At 56.3% G+C, this 26,918-nt stretch overlaps 1 protein-coding gene across 1 annotated transcript in view; it reads right to left on the bottom strand.

Moving 5' to 3' along the window:
* Nucleotides 1–898: 898 nt before the first annotated feature.
* TFEB (transcription factor EB) overlaps nt 899–26,918 on the bottom strand; it is a 44,328-nt gene continuing 18,308 nt past the window's right edge. The window contains exons 2-9 of the mRNA XM_072945026.1: nt 7,129–7,360; nt 6,792–7,046; nt 6,210–6,287; nt 4,458–4,578; nt 4,311–4,367; nt 3,732–3,807; nt 2,984–3,131; nt 899–2,020 (exon numbers count right to left, since the gene is read on the bottom strand). Of these exons, the coding sequence (XP_072801127.1) occupies nt 1,532–2,020; nt 2,984–3,131; nt 3,732–3,807; nt 4,311–4,367; nt 4,458–4,578; nt 6,210–6,287; nt 6,792–7,046; nt 7,129–7,344 (1,440 nt within the window). The 5' untranslated portion in view covers nt 7,345–7,360 and the 3' untranslated portion in view covers nt 899–1,531. The remainder of the gene's footprint in view (nt 2,021–2,983; nt 3,132–3,731; nt 3,808–4,310; nt 4,368–4,457; nt 4,579–6,209; nt 6,288–6,791; nt 7,047–7,128; nt 7,361–26,918) is intronic.

Here is a 26,918-nt window from a genome sequence, read left to right as displayed (position 1 = left end):
TAGAGGGAGAACTAGACAAAGCCCCCAGAGACCCTCTCCACCCTCCCCTCCAGACTCCCAGGGCTCAGGAAACTCCCTCTTCTCCCCTCTCTGCCCCAAGCCCATTTCCCTATGCTGGGTGAGACCATAAAACCCCAGGATCTTAGAGCCGAGGCTCCTGGGAACTATTAGGAGGTGGCGGACTTTAGCCCAGAGAGAGGAAAGGATCTGCCAAGACAGTGCCAGAGCCAGGAGTAGAACCCATGTGCTTGACTCCACCCAGCATCCTGTGCTCCTGTCTCCTCCCGAACTAATTCACGTGGCTCCCTCTTTCCCCAAACCCATAGAAGGACACACCTCCTCACCTCCTAGGGAGCCTGTCCTGCTAGAGACACAAAGTCAGAGAGCAGAGGGCTGGCCTTGCCTCCACAGAGCAGGCAGACTCTCTGCCGGAGAGGGAAAGAACCTGGAGAGGTTACCACTAGAACTGGGGGTGGGGAACAGGAGAAACATGCAGCCCCATTCAGGGCCAGGGATGTCCTGGTCCAACAGTGCCCCAAAACAGCAGCCAAGAAGAGTAGACCTGGTTTACAAGCAACCGGGTCTCCCACATCACCTGGCTCAGCTGGCTCAGGCCACAGCTGGAGTTGTGACCAGTGTGGCTGCAGCGCCACCTTGTGGCCATGAGGAGGGACAGTGCCCCCAGAGGCAACCAAGCCCCGTAAGAAGCTAGATCTCCAGTAGGGCTGGGAGTTGGGGGCAACAGGGTGATGGACTCAGTCCCTTCGGTCTGTATCCCCTGATCCTGACCCTCATCGGGGGCATTTGAACTTTGAATCCAGAAAGAAGCCCACTGGGCTGAATCCTCCCCTGTCTCTTATCAGCTCCAGACCCCCTCCAAAGAGACAGGACAGGCAGGTACAAAGCACAGTGTTTACTAAAGGCACAAAGTGGGGAGCCTGGAGGGGAACTGCTCTTCCAGCAGTGACCCCACGCTCTAACTTGAGCCCAGCGCCCCCTCTTCTGGCCACCCCCGCCCTCACACCACCTGGTGGAGAGCTGTTAGCACCAAAGGGGGTGGGGGTGCCCCACCTGCGTGAGGGGCGGGGAGTGCCAGGCTGGAGGACGGGCTTGTTGCCATTGGAGTCCCAGAAAGGCAGGCCTGGGCACCCCCTGGACCAGTCACTACCTCTAAGAAGGAACTTCTGATCCCTCTGTTCCAACGTGTCCTTCACTGGTGGGGGGAACCAGGCTCAGAAGACAGGACTTCTTCTGGCCTCCAGTGTACCCTGTCCCCTCCCTTACTCTTGTGATTTCACCTCCGGGAGCCAGGTTAAAGGCCTATTCGTGCCCAGCCCCATCAAGAAGGCTGCCCCTGGGTGGGGGGATTCTGACCCCACAGGCTGCCAAGCAGGCACTCAGTCCAAACAGGGGGCTGACAGGGAGGAGTGAGGTGGGGCAGGTGGCTACTTCACACACAAGTGCAGCCTGAATGCTGGGAGGGAGGTGGCCCTGGCCCTCCCAGCCCCCAGGCCTGCCCCCGCTGCCCAGGTCACAGCACATCACCCTCCTCCATGCTGAAGCTGCTCCTGCGGCTGCTGGCCTTGGAGGCCTCGGGGGACATGGTGGAGAAGAGGGGGTCGGAGGCCAGGGGTAGCAGTGAGTCGTCCAGGAGCACGAGGTCCAGATCCTTCTTGGACAGGTTCGGGAATGGGGAGCCGTGCTCTGGCCCCAGAGGTTCGGGGTAGCCTGGGGGCCCTTCGCTGCCCCCGCCCCCAAAGCTCAGGCTGTGGCTGAAGTCCAGTTGGTGGAAGGGGGACGGTGGCTGGGGTGGCTGAGCTGGCGGGGGCAGCTGGGCCTGGGGGGGCAGAGCCGGCAGTGGCTCGGGGTCGGGGATCTCGGCCCCCAACAGCAGGGCCTCCCCAGGACCCTCCTCGCTGGGCAGCTCCTGCTTCACCACCTGCTGGGCCAGCTCCGCCATGTTCATGCCCGATGGGGAGGTGGTCGGGAGGCCGTGCACGCGAGCCTGCATCTCCAGCTCCTGCAGGTGGGGCAGACGGAGGGCTGGAGGCACACACCCACAGGCACTGGCAGCCCCCTGAGCCCGGCTTCAGCCCTTGCCCCTCCCCTTGTGGCACCCAAGACCACAGAATATCTCGGCTGGGAAGAAGCGCAGGGCAGCTGTAGAGTCTAGACTGGTGTTTTTTCAAATTACAAGTCGCAACTCATTAGTGGGTTGTGAAACCACTACAGTGGGTCTGAACCAGCTCTCTTTCTAATTTTTTTTTTAAATTGAAATAGACTTGCCTAGACTAGACTAGCATAGAAATTATCAGAATGCATTGCATCTATTAAGGATGAGGGTTCTTTCATGAAACTTTGATTTTTCACTTTGACTGTGGTTATGTGTGCTGGATTGTAATGTAAATGGTATTATCTACCATAAGAAATAGAAAAAATTTAAAGCTGCAGTCCAATCGCCCTTCGTATAGATGACCTACCTCGGGTCCAAAGAGGACAAGAAGCCTTCAATGCAGAGCCAGGACTAGGCGGCTCTAGGCGGTAGGATTGACTCTCCCAAGCCTCAGTGCTTTTACTTGTCCCCTGCAGTGATTCTTAGCACTGCCCACCGAATAGTTCTGGCTCTCTGCCTCCCACAGGGGTGGGCCTGCACTTTCCTGCCCCCTTGAGGTTAGGTGTCCGCATGTACTTGCATTGATCCAGCAACTGTGAGAAGGACAAGTGTCACACTAAGAGTGACACATGGCTTTAAGAGCCAGCCCTAGGTGTGCCTGGGTCCCAGAATGAGGGTCTCACCGAACAGAACCTCTAGCTGATAGTTATTGCTTTAAGTTGCTGGGGAGGGTTTGTTCCCAAACTATATACCATCCTGACTGATACATCGTCCCTCCTCATGGGCATCATCCCCATGGCTTCAACTTCAGAAGTGTGAGCACTGGGAGGAGTCAGGGCTACCCAAGAAGCCCAAGTGCAGGGGCCAGACCTGGATACGGAGCCAGAGCTGCTTGTTGGTCATTTCCAGGCGCCGAGAGTGGTTCTCCAGCTCCCGGGACTTCTGCAGGTCCTTCTGCATCCTCCGGATGTAATCAACAGAGGCCTTGAGGATGGTGCCCTTGTTCCAGCGCACGTCCCTGCAGCCAGGCGGTCAGAGGGGCGTGCTCAGAGGAGCTCGGTGGGTGGAAATAAAACCCTGCCTTGGCTTCAGAAGCCTGTGCTGCCTGTTCCAACTCTGCCCCAAACCCCAGACCAGGCCAATCCCTATTTATGGAAGAGGCTGATTTCTGTCTGTACAGAACAGACCCTCCCAGATACCTGTGGTGCCACCACTCACCTCATTAATCCCAGGAACCAAGCAATTTGGAGCAGCCTCCTTCCCCAGGCCTTCCGTTCTTGCCACCAAAACCCACACTCGTCTTCGACTCTCATTACTCCTGTTCCTGGACCACCTCTGCACCAGTTCCCTGCCCTCACCAAACTTTCCCAGCATAACTCCTCCTCCAGGAAGCCCTCCTGACCCCAGACTCATTTCTGGGACTTTTGCTCCTTTGTCTTGAGCTTTATTTGGGCGGTGGAGGGATCTTCTTTTCCCAAATAGATGATAAGCCCTTTAAGGCAGTGACCAAGGGATTCTCTTCCCATCCCTTCCCCCTGGCAACCAGCAAGGCACTGGGTGCAGATAATACTTGTGAACTGCTGCCCGCCCCTCCCCTTCCTCCAAGAAACCCACTCACAAGTCGTTGGCCTTGGGGATCAGCATTCCCAGCTCCTTGATGCGGTCATTGATGTTGAACCTCCGCCTCCTTTCAACTAAAGGTAACACATTCCAGAGGGAGTGATTAGAGGGATGGGGACCTCACCTGGGGAAAGGGCCCAGCCCAAGGAGGGGCGTCTTAACCCTTCTGGGAAGTAATGGGTGATGGCAACCAAATGGGAGGCCTGTTGGGGTGAGGGGGCTGGGCACTGTCCAGACACAATGAAGGGGGCCAGGCTGCAGCGTGGCGCAGCTGCCTAGGGAGGACCCCCTCCTCTGCCCAGAACGCCTTCCCAGGTGCCCTACCCTAAAGAAAACAATCTGATAAACTCCTCCTCTCTGGAGTGCTGGGAATTTCAGGAATATCTCTTCCCTGGAGCGCCTCTCCCACCCCCTCCTGGAAGGGGAAGAGAGCAGTGCTGAACCCAGTCAATGCCAAGATTTTAAGGCCTTGGGTGGGGAATCCTTCCTAGAATCGGTGCAGGGCAGAGTGCCTTTGGAGCCAGCCGGGTGAGAGGGGGGAAGGGAGAGGCGGGGAGAAGGGGCTGGGGAGACTCACTGAGGTTGTGATTGTCTTTCTTCTGCCGCTCCTTGGCCAGTGCCCGGCTCTCAGCATCTGGAGGCCAGGAGAGGAGAGAGGAGCTGGGAGGGAAGCGAGGAGAGGGAGGGGCGGGAGCTGGGGCACAGGGAGGCGGGGAGGTGGTACCTGTAAGCTCTCTCTTCTGGGTCAGGTCAGCCGGGCAGGAGCTGCTGGTGACTCCCACCAGGGAGGCGGTTACCTGGGGGTCTCCACTGTACACATTCAGATGGCTGCTGGACAGGGGCAGCTGCGGGATGAGGTGGGAAAAGGGACCTGGTGAGCAGCCCTCAGCCTGCAGGGGTCTCTCCCCAGGGCTCATCATCCCAGGAACAGCGATTCCCAGGGACAGCAGGGGGAGGCTATGCTGGGACACGTAGGGCGCAGTTTCAGCTTTAGGGGATCTGCAGCCAGTGCCAGGGAGCTCAGCATTCAGCCTGGGCCTCTTCACCTAGGAAGTCCACCTGAAAGTCTGCAGAGGCCGGGCTGAGTAAGATGCAGTCCTTGCCCTCAAGGAACAACCAGCCAGTAAAGAAAAGCAGTGGAAAAAAGAGAGGAGATAGTGGATTACGCCCAGGGCCTCAGGAAGCCCACAGGAGGGGCACCTAATCTGAAGGTTTCCAGAGGGTGTGGTGAGGCAGGGGGGAGGGCTGAGCCAAGAAGCAGGGGCTGGACAGAGCATGGAGGTCACAGCTGGATGCCGGCAGGCGGAGGAGCTGCCAGCACCTGCAGTGCAGGTTCCACCTGCAGGGACCCTGAGGTTCTGTGATGGGATTTAAACAGGGGCCTGACAAGGACAGGTTTGAGCTCTGGAAAGACCTCCCCAGCGCCTGCCACAGATACACACAGAGCAAACCACAGGCCCAGAGTCCTGCAGGGGACACAGGAACCACTACAGGGGTCAGACGCTTGTCCTCTCATCTCTCCCTTCCCAGCCCTCGATGCCCCTGCTGGCAGCGGGGCTCAGGCCCACTGGCCCTGGCCAGCTTCTGCTGAGCCACTGGGCAATGTCACATGGGCAGTGGGGACTGAAGATTTACTCCCTGACTCCCCACCACAAGGTCCAGGGACTCTTCTTCAGTGGTCTGGGCGTGGGCCAGGATCAGGGCGATAGGCTCAGGCCAAGGGGCGGGAGCAAGCAGCTGAGATTCAGGGATCTCTAAAAAAAGAAGCGGGGACGGCCACAATCCCACCTGGTAAGTGTAAATACCTGTCCGCCTTGCGCAGAGCTAGTCCTCGGTTTCTTGCCTTACCTCTTTCCCCACAATTCTGTGGGCAAAAGGCATCATCCCCAGGGGCTCAGAGCAGGTAAGGGACTTCCCAAGGCCATAGCCAAAGCCAGAATCAGGCCTCTTGATTCCAAGCCTGGCCCCTTCCCACCTGCCACCCCACCTATGCTTGGGAAGCCCAGAGAACATTAACACTGCCAGGAGGCTGCTGGAGCGAGGGGATAAAGCCAACTGGATATCACTTGCCCCCGGGAGTGAGGGCCACAGGCCCTGGACTCGGTAGAGGACGGGGTACCCAGATCCCAAAGGCACTCATCAGCTCCAGGCCTTCCTGTGGCCACACTGCTCTCCTCCACTGAGGCCCAGCACCAGTGCCTCTTGGCCCCACCCAAACTCAAGAAGCTTCCCCCAGCTACCTCTCCCTGCGGAAGCCCCACCATGCATGCAGGCTAAGGTGCACTTCTCTGGATTCGCAATTCTGCCTGGCCCTGGGCCCTCATCACATGATTTGATGGAGGCGACCCGCATCTCTGCAGCAGGGTGCTGGCTCTACCCAGGCAAGGATGCATCTCCAGTTCTCTCCAGGCTCACAGCCAATGCAGGGCCTCTGCCCCTCCCTCTGACACACCCAACCCACCCTGGCCAGCTGTACCGTGTTAGGCATCTGAGTTTCAGGATTGATGAAGCCCAGGACATCATCCAGACACATAATGTTGTCGATAACATCAAACTGAAAGGAGAAAAACAGTCTGTGTTAGGGGAACCCACCTGGAGAAGGGCAGGGGGAAAGGGACACTCGGACAGCCACTGACCCGAAGGGACTTTGGAGCCCACCCTCCCCTAACCTGCTCATCCGGGGGAGGGGGAAGGAAACAGACTCAGAAAGAGGATAAGCTGTCTGGGTCCCCCAGGCTCCGAGGCCCAGGCCCGGCTCTTCCCAAGGAGGCAATTTGCCCAGGAAGATCGATTTGTATACCTTCTGTCTGGACATGGCTTTGCAGGTGTGCTAGGCTTTCCTGTGTGAGTCTCCTGTTTCTCCCCAGCGGAGCTTTCCAAAGTAAGGATGATGTTTCTCCCGGGAGCCTGGGGCTCCCTGAGGACGGGGCTGTGTCTCCCCTCAGACTGGGGTCCCTGAGAGCAGTACCTTGCCTCCAACATTAGACTAGGAGTCCCAGGAGCACAGCACCTGGCCCCAGCTCTGCCGGTGGCAGCCACCGGCCAGGTCCTCACTCACCTCCCGCTCGGGGTTAGAGCCAATGTGCAGCATGGCCATGGGGCTGTTGGGAGCACTGTTGCCGGCCGAGGAAGACAACACATGTCCGGCCCGCACCCCGGGGGAGGCGGCTGGCAGGGGCTTTGGGGAGCCCTGTGCAGGGCTGATGTGGGCGGCGAACTTGTTCCCGTAGGTCTCTGACAGGTACTCCCGCACCTTCTGGTCCCGGGACTGCTGCAGGTGGTAGGAGGTGGGGTTCTCCAGGTAGGACTGCACCTGGGAGCAGGGAGAAGGCAAAGGGCTCAAGGCGGGGGCTCCTGGGTCCAGGGCGGGAGGGGACAGGCCTGAGCAGACCTACCTTAAGCACCTCCCCGGGCACCGGTGGCGGAGACTGGAAGTGGACGGGGGTGTTGATGGCGGGGGTAGGCGGCCCCCCCAGCTGCTGCTGCTGCTGCTGCTGCTGCTGCTGCTGCATGTAATGCATGACGGCCTGCTGCTTCATGCGCTCCCGCTGCTCTTCCTGCTGCGCCTGCTCCCGCATGAGCTGCATGCGGAGCCCGATGCGCGACGCCATGGCGGCTGCTGGCTCCCTGCGGGCGGGAGGGGGCAGGTTGGAGGTACACGTCCCCTTCAAAGTGCACAGGGTCTTGGGGAAGGGACCAGGACAAAGGGGACAGCACCCACTCTACAGGAGATGGGGAGGGATTTGCCTGAGGTCACTAAGCAAGCAGGTGACAGAGCCAAGACTTAAACCCAAGTACCCTGGTTCTTGGGCCAGAAATGGAGACTCCCTCTTCTTCATTCGTTGCAGTAGGTCAGCCCTAAAAGCATGGAGTCAACCTTGACTCCTGTCTTTCTCCCATGGCACGTGGTGGTCCTGCCACAGCTGACCTCAGATACAACCTCTGCCACCACCTCACTGCCCCCAGTGCGGCCCAGCCCCTGCCTTATCTGACTTCCTGGAGGAGCCTCCTAACATCAGACTCATCTTGTCTTGCCCCATGACGTTCTACCTGCAAGCTGGTAGTTAGAGGGATCCTGTGAAAACCCAAGTGAGATCCTGTCCCTTTCTCAGCTCAGAACTCTCCAGGGCTCCCGTTTCACTCAGCCTAAAAGCCAAAGTCCTTACCATAAAAAGCCCTCTATGATCTGTCCCCACCTCATGGTCCCCTGTACCCCATCACCTCCTACTCTCCTTGTTCCTCCTGCTCCAGCCACAGTCCCTCAAAGACACCAGGCACCCACCCCGGGGCCTCTGCACCTGCGCTTCCCTCTGCCTGGGGTGCCATTCCCCCAGACACCATCATGACTCATTCCTTCACCTCCAAGGCTCAGATGTCACCTCCTTATAGAGACTTTCTATGACAACCCTATTTAAAATTTGCAAAACCTCTACCAGCTTCCTCATCACACACACACGCTATGCCCCTTCCCTCTTTTATGTTTCTCCGTATCACTTATTACCATCTTAAGCATTACACATTTTTCCTTAGTTATTTCATTCATCCTCTTATCCCTTTCTCAGTAGGAATGCAAACTCCCTTGAGGGCAGGCATTTTGTCTGTCTGGTTCACTGCTGTGCCTCAGGCCTCTGTGTGCAGGGAATGACGACTATTTGTGACCCAGCATTGGCCACACAGCAGTGAGCCAGATGTAGGCCCTGAGCTGGTGGTGTCTACAGTCCAGTAAATAAGAAAGGCAAGTCCACAGGTCATTATAACCCTGCGCATGGAGGGCCACTTCAGGGCACCTGATCCTGCCAGGGCCCAGGTAGAGCCTACCACCACCCAGCCCATCAGCCCTGATCTTTGATGGGTCTCAGGGGGACAGGGGACTAAGGCCTCCAGGCCTAGTCTGGAAAGGGGAAGGACAGGACAGAATGAGTCCTGCAGCTGAGCCCACTCTGTTCCTAGCTCACTGAGTGACCCCGGGCACATCCCTTCCCCTCTCCAGCCTGCGTCTCCTCATCCACAAAATGAAAATGTTGGACTGAGTGATTTCTTAAAGTCCCTCCCAGCTGGGATGCGCTGAGACTCTCTGAGATGTGCAGGGGCCCCAAGAGAGATGCCATAAAGGTCCTGGCAGGGGCTGGAGGGTCCAATCTCAGTGATACTGCAAGAGGCAGAATGACTTTGTAATTGAGCAAGTGCTCTCAAACAGGGCTTGAATCCCAGCTCTGCCACTTCTTTGCTGTGTGACCTTGTGCAAGTCACTTAACCTCTCTGAGCTTCAGTTTTTTCATCTGTAAAGAGTTTCAGAAGATTGGTGAGAGCGTTAAATGGAAATAATGTGTCTCACACAGTGCACTACCCTTGGCAGGCTGAGTGGGTGAGTGATGGATCACACAAGACTGCCGGGGTCAGCTGCAGTGTAGACCAGAGGCCAGAGCTGTGCCCCAATGTCCTAAGGATGAGACCCAGACCTCTGGGGATGGCAAAGGAAAGCAGCACAGGCTGACATGCCTTGCCTAATGCCAGTCATCAGACTAAGTCAGCATGAGTGGAAGGCACTGGCAAATATTCAGTGAAACACCGGATCAAGGAAATAATAATAATTTGCATCTATTTGAGCAGTTACTGTGTGCTGGGCAGTGTTCCAAGCACTTTAACCTCAAACAGCCCCACTGTGTAGCTTTGGTTATTATTCTCCTTTTACAGATAAGGAGGCACAGGGAGGTGAAGTATCTTGCAGCAGGGACAGTGCTGGGACCCAATCCCACAGTCTGGCTCGCCAGCCCATGGTCGGTGGGGGTGGGGGGTCTGCAGACCACCGTGTCTCCTTGCAGAACTGGTTTGTCCCAGGTTGCATGTCTGGTTGATCCAGGACCAGGAATGGAGCCCCAGCCACCTGACCCCTAAGTCAGGGCTCCCTCTGGTAGAAGCAACAAAGTGAGGCGGCACCATTCACCTAGAGGGGTGGGTTGAGTACTCAGCCGCCCTTACCCCTCCCTTCCTCCCTTCTCTGCCCTGCTAGGCCAGGAATTAGTGAAGGGGCTGCTTCAGCCCCAGAAACCTCTCTGCCTAGCTCCCAACAGGACTGTCCCCAAGGAGAAAGGAGCAGACACCCCCTTCCCCCTTCTGTCCTGTAGCAGGGACCCAGCTGCAGCCTCCACCCTAGTCCTGTGCTCCTACAGAGGGGTAGCTTGTCTTTGCCCCCCACTCCAACTGAATCCCTGCAGACCTCATGGGCTCTGACCCCAGCCCAGCCCGCTCCCCTTGCAGCTGCACCCCTACCCGCTGACACACACAGTGCTGGGAGCCCCTCCCCCTCAGGAACAATCTGACTTCAGTTGGTCCCCGGGGGCTGGGGGAGGTGCAGACACTGGGCCTGGCAGTGCCAGCCGGCACGGGGAGGACTGGGGGAGAACAAGCCCCTTGTTTCTCTGACAAAGGGCTGAGCACCCATCCTGGGCCAGGCGAGAACCTGGGCTCAGCCCTGCTCAGCCTCTCACTGGCTCAGTTTGCTCATTTGTAAAATGGACGCAGGAATCTCTGCCCCACCACACACCCAGGATCTGGGAGAGCCTCCTGGGAGAGGATACTGGAGAGAATTCTGAGCAGCGAGGTGTCTGTGTATCAAAGAGTGCCAGAAGCCTTAGCCTGTGCCCTGTCCTCTGACAGAGAGTGGCTCTGCCACCCTCCCCTCGCTGTCAAAGCTGTCATCCCCCCTCGCAGAGTCCCAGTCCCCTCCTTTGGCCCCCAGCCTTCATTGCTCTGAGTGTGGCCTGGGTGGGATGGGTGTGGGGTTAAGGGCAGGACTTGAGGGCTGAGAAGGGCAGATGGTATGGTCCAGGAGAGACACTGGGCATGCTAACCTCACACCACCACCCAGCCACCAAACACACCTGCTCACTCAAAGCCTGAGGGCCACGCACAGCCTCCCCCAGTGCCCAGTCTGGTCAGGAGGAGCTGAGAGGAGGGGCCGGGGAGATATAAAATGCCCCAGACCCTCCCCACTGTCTGATCTCCAAACCCACCACACCTGGAAAGGGTCCACCACGTGTGTACTTGTAACACCAGGAGCTTGAGTGCCCTCTACAATGCAGACACTGGGGCTAAGGTGTTTCCCTGAAGAAAGAACCTTCTCCCCGGCCCCTCCTCCTGAGGGGACCAGGGGGTCTGTTGCCCCCAGAGAATTCCTGCCTCTGTCCAGTCACATGGAAAACATAGCAGGAACTGAAGTTTCAACTAAGTTTCACCCCGCTCTGCACCCTCAGACCCACGGGCTGCCTCCTGCCACGTTTCACCCAGAACCTCCCACTCGCCTCTACCTTCCCTAAGCTGTGTGTGGGTTCTAGCTTAGTTGTGACCAAAATGAGCTTCACTGTCCAACAGAGGTGGCTGAAGTGTCCGCTCTGTCCATACTGGCTGGGGACTCTGGGAAAGCCACTTAACCTCTCTGTGCCTTGGTTTCCTCCTCAGTAAAATGGAGCCAATAATAGCACCTGGCTCAAAGGGTCTTGTGAGGATTCAAGGAGACAGCGAGTGTCCCTAATGGCCCTTAGGCATGTGATAATGGGGGGATCCTGGCTCCCCTCAGAAACCGTGCCCTGTGTGGTCAGGGGCCAGAGCTGGTTTGTCCCAGGTGCACTGGAATGCAGCTCAGCAACGGGAGTGAACCAGCTATTGCTACACACAACTCAGATGACTCTCACAGACATAACGGTGAACAAAAGAAGCCAAATGCACACAGCGGGATTGATCTATATACAGTTCAACAACAGGCAAGACAATCTTTTGTGTTAGAAGTCAGGATCCTGGTACCCTTGAGGGAGTGACAGGGAGATGGCACAGGACAGCTGGGGGAGAGGGGACTGGGAATGTTCTGTAATCTGATGCAAGTGTTAGTGACATGGGAGTTTATGAAAATGCATACAGAGTTTGTACACTTTTCTGTATGTGTGTCATACTTTCATTAACATTTTATGTAAGAATGAGGGCAGACCTTAAATAATGTAAAGAAAGAGTTGAGCAAATTACCCTCCCCGCCTCTACCCAAGTATGGCTATGACTTTAAAATGCCTTTGGTACCAACACAGCTTCAGCAGAACTGCCTGAGGGTGGTACATCCTCTTTGGAAGAATAATTTGGCAAAATGTATCAAAGCCTTAAAAATATATATATCCACTAGCTTGAGGGGGGAATCTCAAATGCAGAAAAGGCTTTTATGCATAAAGATGCCCATCACATTACAGACAGAAAAATCAAAAAGAATCTCAATGTCCAGAATAGGAAGGTTCAATTATGTTGTGTTCCTCCTGATGGAAAATTATGTTTACAGTAAGTAACATGGGGATATGTCAAGTGACAGAAAGCAGGATGCAAAGCTGTCTATAAAATCTGATCATCATCATGGACAAATATGTGGAGAAAAACCTCTTGGGAAGAAATATACTAAGCCATGACTGACTTCTTTGGATGACATAATCATGAGTGATTTTTTTTCCTTTGTACCTTTTGGAATGTTCTTTTTCTATAATGAACACATGTATCTTTCTAATCAGGAAAAATATTTTATACTAGTAGCTAATGCTTATGGAGTACTCAGTCTGTGCCAGGTTTGGGTCAAAGCATCTTACTTAATTATCACAATTACTTCATGGTGTGAGCACCAATACTGTCCCCCCCTTTACTGGTGAGGAAACAGGCACAGAGAGGCTGTCCTTTGCCAAAGGTCACAGAGCTAATGAGTGACAAGGCTGGACTCTGGCAGTCTGGCTCCACTACCCTAACCCTGGGGCTCAGGGTGTGGCCTCAGTCCTGCACTTGGTGCAAGGTCTCTACATTTTATTTTAGAGGTTCCCACTCAAGAAGCCCCTCTACAATCAAAGGTTTCCAGCAGCTGATCTTCATCCAGCCCGAGGGCCAGGAGGTGCCCAGGACGATGGAATGGTCTGGAATCCCCAAACACAAGCAGAAAAACTTTGCCCTTCCTCAAAGGACAGAGTTAATTTCCTGTATTCCCAGAAAAAAGAAAAAAAGAAAAATATGTCTGGCGGCTGAAACAACAAAGTGTGGAAGCTCAGAGGCCAGGATGCCTGGTTAAGCCATTTATCACGTTCTCTGGTCGGAAGAAGTTTTCTTCTGATCTAGTCTGTTACAAACTACCAGTTGTGTGGGAGCTGCCCAGTTTCTATGGAGGGGAAATCAAACCAACCACTAAAGGAAGGCCTCCCAGACAGGTGCTGAGGCTCCCGGAGGCAGGGGAGAAGGACCCCGGGACCTCCTGGGTTAACCTGCAGCCTTGGGAAGGGAAGAGAGAGGACGATTCCAGGACTGGGGTTTGTTTTGTCTTCTCTGAGCCCCTCTGGCAGAGGAGGGGGCAAAGGAAGGCCTGATGAACTAGGAAACGGACCAAGAAATGTCCACACAATCCCCACGCCTTAGGACAAGGCCGTTCCAAATTACCAAGGCCATCAGGGTCCCCGCAGGGCCTGGGGGCATCAGTTGGGCTGGACCCAAAGAAAGCCAGGGGAGGGGGAGGTGTCATAAGATCCTCAGGAGCCACCAATCCTGCCCACAAGATGCTGTGGGAACTTGGCACCAGAATGTTTGGGGGTGAGTCCCAGCCCCTTGGGACTGACTCAGTGTCTGAGCCTAGCCTGAGCCTAGTCTTTCCATCAGTCAAGTGGGGCATACCTGCTGGAGCCACCTGTCCCACAGAGCTGTTGTGACCTAAGCAGGGAAGCTGGGTGTGGAGGCCTCTGCAAGGCTGAAATCATGGCAGAGGGGAGATCTCACCATTCAGTCACTGTTTACTGTCCACACGCCGTATCAAGGCCCCAGGCAGGGGCTGCGCTGCCCGATGGTCACCCCAGCCTCCGTCTCTCTTTACCGATCACCCAGAAGCAGAAAGGCCTTGGCCAGTTTTTCCTAATACTGGGCACCCTCTTTGTTTACTCTCCAAAAGCCTTGCGTTTTAAAAGATTGTCTTTTCCAAAGCTTGTATTATACAAAATTATACAAAATTCACTGCAGTACTTTGGGAGGGGCAGCTGGGGAAGAGTGCTGCCCGCCTCTCTGGGTTCTAAAGAGACCACGAGTAGGCAGAGCACTCACACAGTGTCCGGCACACTGAAGGTACTTGGTCCTGCTGGTCTAAGTTATATTAGCTGACCTGGGTCCCCTAGGGATCATGAAAGGCAACAGTGGGCCCTCTGGCTGCTTGCAACATTGAGAACAAGCAATTGGGAGTCACACTCGCCCTAGAAAGTGTGCGCCTGCAGGAGGCTGCAGGGCTGCAGCCTCGGAGAGCACGGCCAGGGGCTTGTTTTCAGAGGAGCCTGCACACAGGCAGGAGGTGGGGAGGAGAGGAAGGAAGGAGAGAGGAGGCGAAGGGCAGCCACAGGAGCTCCCAGCCTGCTGCTCCCAGTCCCTCCAGGGCCCACAGCTCAGGCCCATCATCCCCACATCCCAGCTCACATCCCACAGGAAAGGGTGGGAGCTGGCGCCTCCTGGCTGGCCCGGGGCAAGGCAAGGCAATTGTGCGGCAAGGGGGACAGCTTCAAAGGCCATCTGAGACCAGAGAGGCGCCCATCCTGTCCCATAGGGATCAGTTGGACCCTGGCGTGGGAGAAATGCCAGTGAGCTTTGAAGCATGAGGCCAGGAGGACATGTGGCTGAGGGAAGCACAGAGGGGAGAAGCCAGAAAGGTCCTGGCAGGTGTCCACTCTTGTGACTCAGCCCAGTCACACACGTAGACCCTCTGTCTGTCTATCTGTCTCTCTCTCACATACACAGACACACATGATGCTGAAACCCTCACCCTGCTGCTCAGTGGGCAGCCGCCTCTCTCCAGGGTTGGAGGGGGGTGAGGGGCTGAAACCCTTCTGTTTCCCTTCTCCCCTGCACCCCATCCTGGACACCCCGTCCTCTTGAGTGGGCTGCCTGTGGCCACACTGCTTTCTTCTCCAATTGTTTTCTGGTCACCTTGAGTCGCCCCAGCTACAGGGAAGCTCCCAGAGAAGTCAGCTTTCTTCCTCAGAATCTCCACCCCATCCCAGCCAGCAGACTTCCCAGAACGAGACTTGGGGCCCTGGGAGGCTGGTCGTCCAACAACACATCTCATGCTCAGTGGCCACCTGTCCACTCATTCAGCAAACACTCTGGGTCCCCTCTAAGAACTGCACTAAGAACATGACCCATATCAAGTCTCATCTGTCCCCCACAAACACTTCATGAGACAAGCAGAACTTCTGGCAGATGAGAAAACCATGACTCAGAGAGGTTAAGGGACCTGCCCAAGGCCACACTGCAAGAACACAGTGAAGTGGGGAGGCAAGCCCATGTCTCTCTCAGGTGTGTGACCCCCACCAGCTTCATTCTCATGAGGAAACCAGAGGCCCACAGGGAAGACCCATGTAGATGGATTATCATCCCTGTAAGCTCCCAGCCCTGTCTCACTCCCTGCACTTCATGCTGCCCTCGATAAATTCTACAGAGGGTCCCAGAGAGGCCTGCACACTTCTCCACCCTCCCAGATGCCCCAAAACACAGGCCAGGCTCTGCCCACCTGCAGACTCTCTTCTGCTAAACTGCCAAGATCCATCCATGCCCAGGGCTCAGGGGACCATATGTCTGGATCTCACTGAGGTGGTTAACAAGGGGCATGAGAGGGCCTCAGGGGGAAATTATATCAAACTGGCTAGACAGAAATGCGATTATATGGACCAGAGATCTGGCACTGGTCCACAGCTGAGGTGTATGTGCAGAGGGAGGGGCAGGGAGGGGAGGACAACACAGATGGCCTCCGAGATAGAAAAAGGGCCTGAGGAGAGAGGGAAGGGTTTCAAGATTGGGCCTCCAATGGCCCCACCCCCCTCCCCACCCCCGCACGACCTCCCCCGCGGCCCAACTCAGCCCACCTGCTCCCATCCTCCTGCTGAGGGAAGATCAACTAAGTTTTGGTGGATGATAGGTCACTGATGTTCCTCACCCCCTCACCAGGGAAGACAAGGCTCAAGACTCCATCATGGGTTTGGGACCCAACAGTTTGGACCATCTTGAATGAGTCGGTTCTGAAAGGGCACAGTGGGATTGAAAAACTGCATCTGACTGTCTCACCACCCAGCTTTGTGACTTCTGGCATGTCCCATCCCCTCTCCGGGCCTTAGACCCCTGACTGATCACGTGAAGGGGCTGGTGGGGACCCATGGCCGGCCCCTTCCTGCTCTGTCTGCGCATGCGCACGGCTTGGGCGGCGCGGATGTGTCCCGGACCAGGTCGCAGAACCAAACTGTGGGGCTAGGACAGGAGAGCCGGGCATTGTTTTCCAACACCCAGGAACTCCTCTCCAGAGCTGCATCAGCTCTGGGGACCCAGCCTTCGCTTGTCCATCTCTTCAGGAGAGAGCGATGCGCACCCCAGCCCTTCTGCTGGCCACCTGGGCAGGGAAGGCTCACTGACTCCCTATATGAGAGGACGCAGCCAGGGGCACCGAGGAGCACACAGCCAGCACACGGAGTGGCTTCTGGCTCCCGACCCAAAGCCTCGCTCCAAACCCGGCCCTCCCTGCCCCAGGCCTGGGTCCCACAGCTCGCCCGCCGGCGCCTGGCTCCTGCCCCTGCCCTTGGGGGCTTCCTCTGCTTCCTCCCTGCCGCGCCGCGCCGCCCACGCCCTCGCCTGCTTCTCCAGTCTCCAGCCTCCAGCCTCCCTGTCGCTCATCCACTACCATGAACTTCTACTGTTTGGCTTCATTTTTAAGAATTTAGTCTGTCGCTGAGTACTTTGAAAACAACCTCTTTATAACCGAAATATCCAGGCTTTGCCTAATAAAAGAAGACACTAGAAGATTGGAGGGGAAAAGGAAAGAAGAAAAACACCCATGAGCCTTGATGACAGTTCACAGAAGGTGGCCCGTGGTCTCCGGGTACAAACCAGCAGGTGTTCGTTTACTAGTTACTACTCGCACTGATTCCTATGCAGCAGGTGTAGTTCTGAGTTGATACATATTACTGACGTAATCCTCAAAACATATACTCTTGGGGAAGTAGTAATTTCCCCCACTTCACAGAGGGAGCAACTGAGGCAGAGAGGCTCACAACTTGCCCAGGGTCACACGCTGGTAGGTAGTGGAGTGGAGGTGCCTGGTCTGGGGGTCTGCACACCCAGCCTCCGCCTGTCCAGGACACAGGACACTGCAGCCTGCTGGATGCCCAGGCGGGGAGTCAGTCTGGAAAGGGCGTGACAAAGCAAGCAGGGAGCAGTAAGCCCATTAGTGGGGGGTGCTCTGGACTAGGCAGGTGGGGCTGGTATCCAGCCCCACTTAGCTCTGGTCTCTTTCAGGACTATTCCCCACTCAGTCCCTCCTCCCCCTCAAGGTGCTGCCCCCAGACCTACCCAGGGCTGCCCCTGCTGCCCCCTGACAGCTGCAATCCAAGCCCTTACCCATCGCCCTTCACTGCATCTCATCCTTCTGCGTCCGCTCTCTGGAAGACAGCTGAGTTTAGTGGATTTCTCACGGACTCTTGACCTGACAGACCGGAGTTCAAGTCTGGCTTTGCCACTTATCAGCTGTGTGACCCAGGATAGGTACTTAACCTCTCAGAGCCTTAGTTTCCCCATCTGCAAAATAGGATGGTAGTAACACCATCTCCCTCAGAGTAGGTGAGGGGATCAAAGGAGCTGAAGTGTGAGAGGTGCCCAGCACCTAGGGGGTGGCCCATGAGTGTTCGTTCCCTGGCTGGGTGACCAGTGTCCATCTGGCTGGAGTTTAGATGAATGAGGGCCTTATAAGCCTTCGCCACTCAAAGTGGGATCCACAGGCACCACATCCCCAGGAGCTGGTTAGAAATGCAGGCTCTCAGGCCCCATCCCAGACCTACAGAGTCAGAACCTGCACTTCAGCATGGCATCCGAGGAAATCTGTGGGCTTATTAAAGTCACTCTACTTGCAGCTTGCTGGGGGCTTTATCACCTGGTGGTTCCAAGTGTGAAAACTGGTGACAAGCAGGAGGGGAGAGCAGGGAGGTGCAGGCCCCTGATGGAGAGAGATACTTTAAGGGACAGGCTCAGCCCTTCTGAACCCCATAATGAAACAGCCCAAACTCTCAGGCCCAGAAGCCAAGGTGGATGTGGGAACAGAGGGCTGCAGGTCAGTTCTGGACTTATATGCTTTCTTGGTCCTGGGGCTCTGGCCCCGGGCAGGAGGGGAAAAAGTCTCCATCTGAAGGGAATGGCCTGAAAACTGATTCAGTTCCTAGTGGGAAAGCAACCCAGACAGGCCATGTGAGACAAACCCACGTACACACATAGCATCTCCTTCACACACACCATTGCACACACATGCACACTTGCCATCACACTGCCCCAGGACTTGCCCACCCAGGATCGGCTCCAGCAGAGAACAGACAACCCTGAGGCCAGGCTGGGTCTGTGTGCTATGCCATATGGTCCACAGAGGCGTGGGGGTGCTGGGGCCCCTGCAGTGGGCCTAGGAGACCCCTCTTCCCCCCACAGTACTCAGCCCTTCCACTTCCCCTGCCTAAGCCCCAAATCCAGCTGAGCAATGAAAAACCCAGGTCCTGCTCACCTGAGCTTAACAGGGACCCACATTCTAATCGGTCACCTGCAACATGCCTGCTGACAGCCCCCCGCCCCAGTGTGTGAAACCCACCACCCCAGGTTTCTAGGGGGTAAATAGCTGGGTGGAGAACTGACTTAAGGGCTTCCCTGAGAAACATCAACACATAGCAGGCAGAGGCTGCGCCCATCTCCCACGCACACACTCACACGGAGCAGCAGCAAATCCCACCCTCTCACCAAACACACAGCTTTAGGAGCGGTAGAGACCCCCATGCCCCGACCACAGGCGGGTAACATTCTCACCTACGTATCCTCATCTTCAGCTCAGAAACACACACGCACGGACCTCTTTCACCACTGTGGACTGGACTGCCAAGGGCCCCTAGGCTCATGCAGCCTCCAAAGAAACCCTAAAATGTGGGGCCTCAAGTAGGCCTAGGATGCCCAAGAAAGGACCATTGACTAGGGGGTCAGTGGGGGCTGCTGCAGGGAGCATGATGTCACAGGTTCTGGAAAGGCCCTTGGCCCCAAAATATCTCCCCTCCGGGTCTGGAAATCCCTCCCAAACTTCTGAGAGTCACTGCCGGGAGAGGCTCCCACCTCTTGTCAGCTCTCAGCCCTGGGAGAGGCGGCTGATAGCTAGCCTGAGAGTGGCTGGAGGGCGGACAGTGCTGAAAGCCACTGACCATCCCTTCCCCTGCCTGCAGGCTCTCACCAGGAGGGGGCGCTCTGCCCTCCTGAAGCCCAGAAGGCGGGTTCCAGGGAAGCCAGCACCTCTTGGCCAGGGAGGGGGCGTCCGGCAAGGGGAGGAGCTTTAAGCAACATCCCCCCACCCCATAAATGCCAGGGACATCAAGCCCCACCCCAACGGTCGCCTTGAGGAAGGCAGAGAGCTGGCGACCAGGAGTGGGTGGGAGCCCTGAGTGAAGAGAGCTGGGGGACAGGAGGGGGAATTAACCAGGTTCCAAAATAGCACTGCTGGTTCTGCCTCGCTTCACCCTGCGCAATGTCTGGCAGCTTCTGCTTTCGGTCTGACTCATGCCTGGTGGGGGTAGGCCAGGGCGGCCGGCGCAGGCAGGGACTGCCGGACAACCACAGGCTCTCTCCCCCGCTACCGGCACTCACCGGGCTGGGTCCCCTGTGGCCCGGCCTTGCCGTGAGCTGGGCTCCTGGAAATGGTCTGTAGGGACACAAAACCCAGGGGCTCCTCGCCCAGCCCTCACTCAGCCCAGGGCCCCAGACCCAGAACTTGGCTTTGCTCCTGCCCTGCCCAGGTTCGCTCCGGCTGGCACCTCTAGCCCATGTCCCTCTGGAAGCCAGAGACCTGCCGGGAAAGCCAACCTCTCCCCACGTGAGAGATGGCCTGGTACAGCCATGTCCCGCCCCAGGCAATGGAGTGAGGGAGTTGCCTCCACCTGCCCCATCCCCACCCCACCAAAACACACACAGCTATGAGATCAACCCCACAGTGGTCTTATTCTCAGGAGGCACACAGCAGCTCACCCACCCTTTTTCCTGTCCTAAAACACCACAAGAAGCACTTTGTCCTTTGTCGGGCAGAGAAAGGAACTGAGCGCCCTGGATTTTGTGCGTGTCAGGTGGGGGAGGGACATCTGTCACTTGGATCTCCCCATTTGTGATCTCCTACCATCATAGCTCCGTGTCCTCCTGACTCCCCAGCTTCCCCTACAGGGGTGAGACTCGGGCAGCTGACCTGAGGCTGCCTATATCTCCTCCCTGGATCAGAGTTGCTTAAGCTCCAACCTGAAACAAACCGAAAGCCTCATCATAAGCCGCCCCCTTCCATCCCACTGCAGGTAATCCCCTGTGTCCTCCCAGCCCTCACCCTGACACTCCCACCCCGAATAAGTACAGCCACCTTTCTATCCAAGTGGGGCAGGTACACGATAGATGTTCACTCTGCCAACACCGGCCCTGCCCACGGGGTGGGAAACAGATGCCACGGGTAAGTAGGGGGAGAATGTCAAAGGAAACGAGGTTGGCCAGCCCAGGCTGACACTCTCCTGCCCCCGCCGCCCTGGCACACGTGCCCTGACCAAACCTGGTTTGGAAGTGAAAACATCAAGGGGAAAGTCTGTGGGTGGCGGCCGGAGAGATGAGTCAAAGGCACTGGGACTTGGCAGGCCTGCCTGTGGCCCAGTATGGAGTTTGGAGCGTGTGTAGTGTGTGTACTCGCCAGGCCCGGCACCTGCCCCATCCCTGTCTCCTGCCCTCCCCCGCCCCACGCCCCCAGACCAGGAGGCCTTACCTACACACCACCTCCCTCTCTTAACTCTGCCCCTTCCCCAGGTCCCTAAGGCAGGGGAGCTAGTGTGAGTCTGTGGGGTGGGAGCAGGAGCCAAGGGGAGGAGGCCCCTCTGCAGGAAGCAGGCACCAGGCAGGGCCTTCACCAGGACAAAGAAGGGTGAAGAAGCTGACCCTCTCCTCTCCCAGCCCGAGATTGCATCCTGTTCCCCATAGAGACACGGAGGGAGGGTATTAGAAGGCTCAGTTCCCGACTGACTAAAAGGCAGCCACGTGGCCGCCATGGGCCTAGTGGCCCCAGGAGGGGAAGAGGCAGGGGCAGCAGAGAAAGGAAAAGGAAGTCAGAAAAACCGCTACAATCACAGCCTCAGCGTGGGAGAGCTGGGAGGGGACTCGAAGGTGGCTCGGCTCTGTGGCTGCCCAGAATGTTGGCCCCACCCTCCCGGAGAGGATGCAGAGCTCAAAGGAGTCTGCTCGCCTCAGACGGGCTGGAAAGGGCTGCTGTGTCTGGCATCTGCAGAGGACCTCCTCCACACTGGACCCCTTCCTCTGCTGTGAACATCCAGAGGGGTCCTGACAGCTTCTTCTTCTTCTCCTGGCACTTGGCACGTAGTAGGTGCACCTTAAGTATCTGTGGAACACAGTGAATGTGGTACCGGTGACTGGCCCCAGTGGGAAGGGTCTGCGCCAGGCAGCTAGCAGGTAGCAGCTTCATGGGCATGGAGAGAAGGGAGCTGTGGGAAAAGGGCCTGACAAGAGGCACGCTCCAAGGGACTGGCTGGACCACCACGCCTGTGTTCGGTGAGTCTCTCCTGCCCACCTGAGCACTTCCAACTGCCAGCACCTGTGTGCGCCAGAGCCAAGGGAGGTAGCACCCCGGCCCCCCCAGCCAAAGACTGAGGGGGATATCCAATTCCCTCAGCCTGTCCCACGGCTGGGTAACTCTAAAGCATGTTCTACAGGGAACTGTATTCAATATCTTGTAGTAACTTATAATGAGAAAGAATATGAAAAGGAATATATGCATGTATATGCATGACTGAAACATTATGCTGTACACCAGAAATTGACACAACATTGTAAACTGACTATACTTCAACTTAAAAAAAAGGAAGAAAGAAAGAAAAGAAACCTTGATAATGCACTTTCTACAAAGATCCCTAGTGAGACTGAGCCACAGCTGCCCACAGCAGTGACCTGCTCCCTGACACACGTCTTACAGGCTTCCTTCCTTTCCATGTCTCACTCACCTACTCCACTGCTAATGCTTCCTGGGCTCACCTCCCAAGTCAACCACCTGCACTCACATCCTTTTCTCAGCCAATAGGGCCTGAGGAGGCAGTTTTGACCTGGAATTGTGCAGCTAATGCCAAAGCTTAACAAAAGGCCAGCAAAAGGGCCAGAGTAAGATGAGGGCTAGTCATCCTATGGAGAAGCTGAGAGGCAGGCGCACAAGAGCCCAGTGGCTGTGGGAGACTGGTTGCGCTGGAAGCAGTGGCCAAGCATGTACCTAGAACGATCCTACCTGTGGGAGATAGGGCTGCCCCTAGAAGCAGAGCTGGCTAAATGAAGAGAAGAAACAAGGACGTGCCTGGGTTGCAAGTTACGTGAAGAAGAAGCCTCCGTTGCAGGGGTGGAGATGGCAACATTAGGTTACCAGTAGCAAATGCCAATTCAACTGGAAGCCCAGCATTCTCTCCACCCCCAGGCTGCTTCTAGGACAGAACTATGGAACTCCAGCATTCTAGAATCTTGGCATGCCTGTCCGTTCATGCAGTAGCATGGCTGTTATGTTCCATACTCAAAATGAGGCACTAGGGACACCCAGGGAGGCCATCTGATCCAGCACAAAGAGCATGTGTTTTGATGTAAGTAGAGTTGAAACCCAGATCTGTCACTTACTGGCTGAGTGACCTTCAGCAACTTACTTAACTTCACAGGATCCCAGTATCCTCATGTGCAAAGTGAGGATAATGTCCATCTTGGAGAGTTTCTGTAAGGATTAAATATAAAGCGTCTAATTTGGTGCTCAATAAACATTTGGTAGATACATGGATGGATGCATGCATGGATATAATGGATATAATGCATGAAGTGATGGACGGATGGATGGATATGTAATGGGTACATGGATGGATATGATGGATGCATGGATATATTAGATGGATAGATGGATGGATGTTTGAAAGGAGACAGAAGAGACACTAGTTTTCTGCAGTCTGGTTCCTATCTGGTTCAATATCCTTTTAGGCTAAATTTAATAACAAGAAAATGAAGGCCCATCACTCTCTAATTTATCTGTTAGGAAAATCTGTTTCTCCATTCATCAGGTTGACAAATGCAAAGTAAGATTCTCCTAATGAGCCTTAGCCACGTGATTGGGAGAGGGTTGTTCCCTGAAGGGGTTAGCAGGCTATGTCAGAACCGAGGGTATCCTCTGGGCTCAGTCACCACCACACTGGTTCCCACCAAGGGATCACACCATGCGAGTGTCCCTCTCCCCTCAAGTCCAAGTCCAGCCAACCCCAGTCCCAGGGAAGGTGGGTCAGGGGCCAGGGAGAGGAAGGGGAAGCCAGACAGAAGCAGGCGGGGGAAACAGGCCAGGACAGCTGAGCAGAACAGAGTGTGGCTCAATGGGATGGGGGTGAATAGGGATCAGAGAGAAGAAACTGAAGAGCAGAAAGAAGAGTTTATTGTCTTTGGAGAAGTGGAGAAAGAAAACAGCCCTGAGAGAACAAGAGAGCAGAAACAAAACGGATTGAGCAACAAAGAAAGGTCATTCCCCAATGGATCCCCACTGTCCACCAGATAAAGTCCAGACTCCCTAGTGGGTCCTTCAAAGTATCCAGAATCTCCCTACTTTAACCAAGTCAGCTAAGGGGGCCTCCTCACTCTCTCCCCAACACAATCCAGGCCTCCAGATGCTCCCCCTACCCTATCCCCCTCCCACAGACTGTCTAATGCCCACTTATCTCTGGAAGTCCTGCTTCCAGGGCCACCTCTTCCAGGCAGCCCACTCTGACCTCACCCTCCTCTGATCACCATTTGAAAATAATTACTTTATCTGTTCCAAGCCAGGCTCTGTGCCTGATCCCAAAATACAGAGGTGAATAAGACAGTCCCGCCCTCACTGATACTCACAATCTAGTTTGGGAAAAACAGGACTACCTGGTATTATATATTGTACTTCTACTAGAATGATGATGGCCACTACAAGCACTACCAATACACCTATAGTGAGCACTTACCATTTGTCAGGAGTTGTTTCTAAGGGCTTTATTATGTCTTAATTCATTTGCCCTTCTCAACAATACTGGGAAGTAGGAGATATTAGTGTACCCATTTTACAAATGAGAAACCGAGGCACAGAGAAGTTACTCTGTCTAGTTTTCTCAGCTGTAGCAGAAGCTCCCTGAAGGCTGTTCCCAGGTTTTCTCTTTCTCGGCACCTCCCAGGTAGAGGGCACTCAAACACGGCCCTTCTGGATTGATGTGCCCTGCTGCAGGCTTGGATGGAGAGCTGTTGGCTGTCTGGGGGGAATGGCATAAACCGAGAAAGCTGAGCCGGAGCAGACAAGCTCCAGGACAAGGTGAGAAGGGAGCCAGCCTCGGTGTCCCCTTCCAGCCTCTCTCTTCCCTCTCGTCCCCACCTGTCCCCAAGGCCCAGTCCTGGCATTTCGCAATATCATGGCCCCTGCAGGCTGCCCTGTCCATTTGCTGAGAGGGCTGAGGTGGCATCGAAGGGGAGCCAGGCCTTGTGTCCAGGATGGACAGGGGACAAGGAGGTTGGGCTGAGGAGGAGGGAGGAGCTTCAGCTCTGCCCAGCCCCTTGGGGGTCGAGGCTCATGAGGGGTAAGTTGAGCCCCATAGGAGCTGAATCTGGACACCCCCACCCTGGCCTGAGGGGCCTGGGTGCTCGGCAGAGACGGGGTGCCCTCACCGTCTAGAGCCAGGCTGCCCCCTTGGCTGGCTCCCTGGCCTCAGAGGCCTCTTCAGGCTGGGAAACCTGAGGAGATGGGGCAGCTCAGGACGGACTCTCAGAATAGAAGCAACAGGAGGCCTTGGTCTAGGTTGGGGAAGGGGAGCTTCCTGTGGGCCTACTGGGCACAGGGAAAGGGGTAAGGGTCCAGGTCCCAGCCCTGGCCACACCTCACCTCTGTATTCTTCTGCTCTCCTAAAAGCACAGGGCATATACAGTGCTTGTGGGGCAGGGAAACTGAGGCACAGAGCCACCTTCCAACTCTGGAGACTTGCTCTGCCTGCCCAGCCACCAGTAGCATCCCTGAAAATTAACTACAATACTTCTCACAAGCACACAGGGACTCCAGACACTACTGTTCCGGGGTCCCCTTCCACCCTAGGGACATGTACTTTCCAGAGAGGAGCCTGCCTCACTCCCCAAAGTTGGACTGGAGAGAGAAGGAGTCCTGCCTTTCCCTGAGCCCTGACCTGGAGGCTGGGTGCGCGGTGCAGTAAATGGTGCAGAGCAGACTCTGGACCAAGGCTGCCTGAGCTCAAACCCCAGCGCTGCCACTCACTGGCTGTGTGCCCTTGGGTGAGTTACTGAAGCTTCCTGATGCCTCGGTTTCCTCATGTGAATGGGGCACAGGTGATGAGAGAAACAAATGTCTGTGTTTGGCTCTTCAGGTATGTACATGGTCCCCAGCCCTGCACTCAGGACACACTCACAGCCCAATCACCAGCCCTCCCACCTCCTGCTCACCAGGGGCCAGTGGCTTGGGCCCTGGCAGGGTGTGCTGAGGGGCTGACGGAGCCACTGCTATTGATGGAGCTGGTGCCAGGCCCATGGCGGGCACAGGGCCCGGGCGTACAATGGGGCTGTGTGTGCACCCAGCGCTACCCCAGCACAGAGCTGGGCAGGCCGGCATCTGGGGTCAGGCCAGGAATTCATTTCCTGGGAGAGGGCCTCCCCAACCCCCCTAGGCTGCCCAGCCCCATGGGGCGGGGGGAGGTGGCCCAGGCCCCACCCACGCCCCCAGCGAGCCGGGGCAATGGAATAGGGACATGCCTGGTGGAGGGCAGTGGGGAAGAGGGACTCCTGATTCTAGCTGCCATGCTAGGCTGTTCACTTGTTAGGCATCTGGGACCCATTATGTCATCAGGGGCTACAGCCTTTCCTCTGGGCAAAGGAGAAGGTGAAATCCACAGGGGCCAGGAGAAAAACAGGAGAGAGGCCTGCTGCGACCCCTCCCCATACACAGGGCCTCCTTCCTCCCTCCTTGGCTTGCTGGGGCCCTGCGCTGGTGCCCCAGGGGAGGAGCTGGCTCAGAACCCAGGGGCATGAGTCACTGGTGGCTGCAGCCAGGATGGCCGGAGATGGCAGACGGTGGGCAGGTGGAGCCTCGCCTTGGCCCTCCCGGCAGGTCTTCTCGGTGCTGACCACGGCATCCCAGGCTAGGCCTAGAGGCCACTTCCTCTGGCACAGGGGAGTACCTGAGCCAGGTTTGGAGGCACACTGACTCCTACAGCTGCAGGCATGCCCCCCCCCCGCCACAAATGCCACCCAGAGGAGTGTCAGACTGCCAAGTTGAGGCAGCCACTTACCCTGAGTGAGATACAGAGTCTGAGGCAAGGGCAGATGGGGACATGGGCCTCTGGGGAGTTGGGGAAAGAGAGGCAGCCAGGCCACCCTCTCCCTCAGGTTGTGGCCAATATGGGGAGTTGGGGAGGGGTCCCTTTGCATGAGTCACTTCCCATTTTCCTCGGAGCCCAGGAAGCTCCCAGCAAAAGGAGATAACTGCCCTTGCTCCCTGGCTGGCGCAAGTCACGCACCCTCTCGCACCCCGTCATAACGACACAAAGATGTGTCCCTGTGGGCTACCGCCCACATTCACAGAGGGTCACACACAGAAGTTATGGTGGCAGCTCCCCACCCAGGGGACACAGTTGGATGCCCGCCTTCCTCTTACACCCACAGGCCCCCATCTTCCCACTCGAGGCTTGTCCTGGGCCCAACACATCCTGGAGTCCCCCAGCAGAGCACCGCAGCACTCCGATCTTCACCTGGGAACCTGTGGGCCCCTGCGTGCGCGCGCACACACACACTTGTGTGTGTGTGTGTGTGTGTGTGTGTGACCTGCCCTGAGAACAGAGGCTTTGAGACTGGAAGCCCATCATCCTCATTTTACCGATGAACAAACTGAGGCTCAGGCTGGGGAAGTGTCTCTGTTAAATGTATGAGCAAGGCTAAGCCTGGCCCGCAGGGCTGGGGTAGCTCAAGACTGGTCAAACAAAGCAGAGGACGGGAAGGTGGAGGGAGGAGTGAGAAAAAAGAGTGGGGGTGAGAGTGTGCAGGGGAGGGGAAGACCTGCCAGCCTATCAGAGGCACCGCTGTCCCAGGA

This window comes from Vicugna pacos, chromosome 20 (assembly GCF_048564905.1).
Source record: "Vicugna pacos chromosome 20, VicPac4, whole genome shotgun sequence".
NCBI classification, from domain to species: domain Eukaryota; kingdom Metazoa; phylum Chordata; class Mammalia; order Artiodactyla; family Camelidae; genus Vicugna; species Vicugna pacos.
The sequence above is the reverse complement of the archived record's forward strand: the minus strand, read 5'-3'. Positions and strand labels throughout refer to the sequence as shown.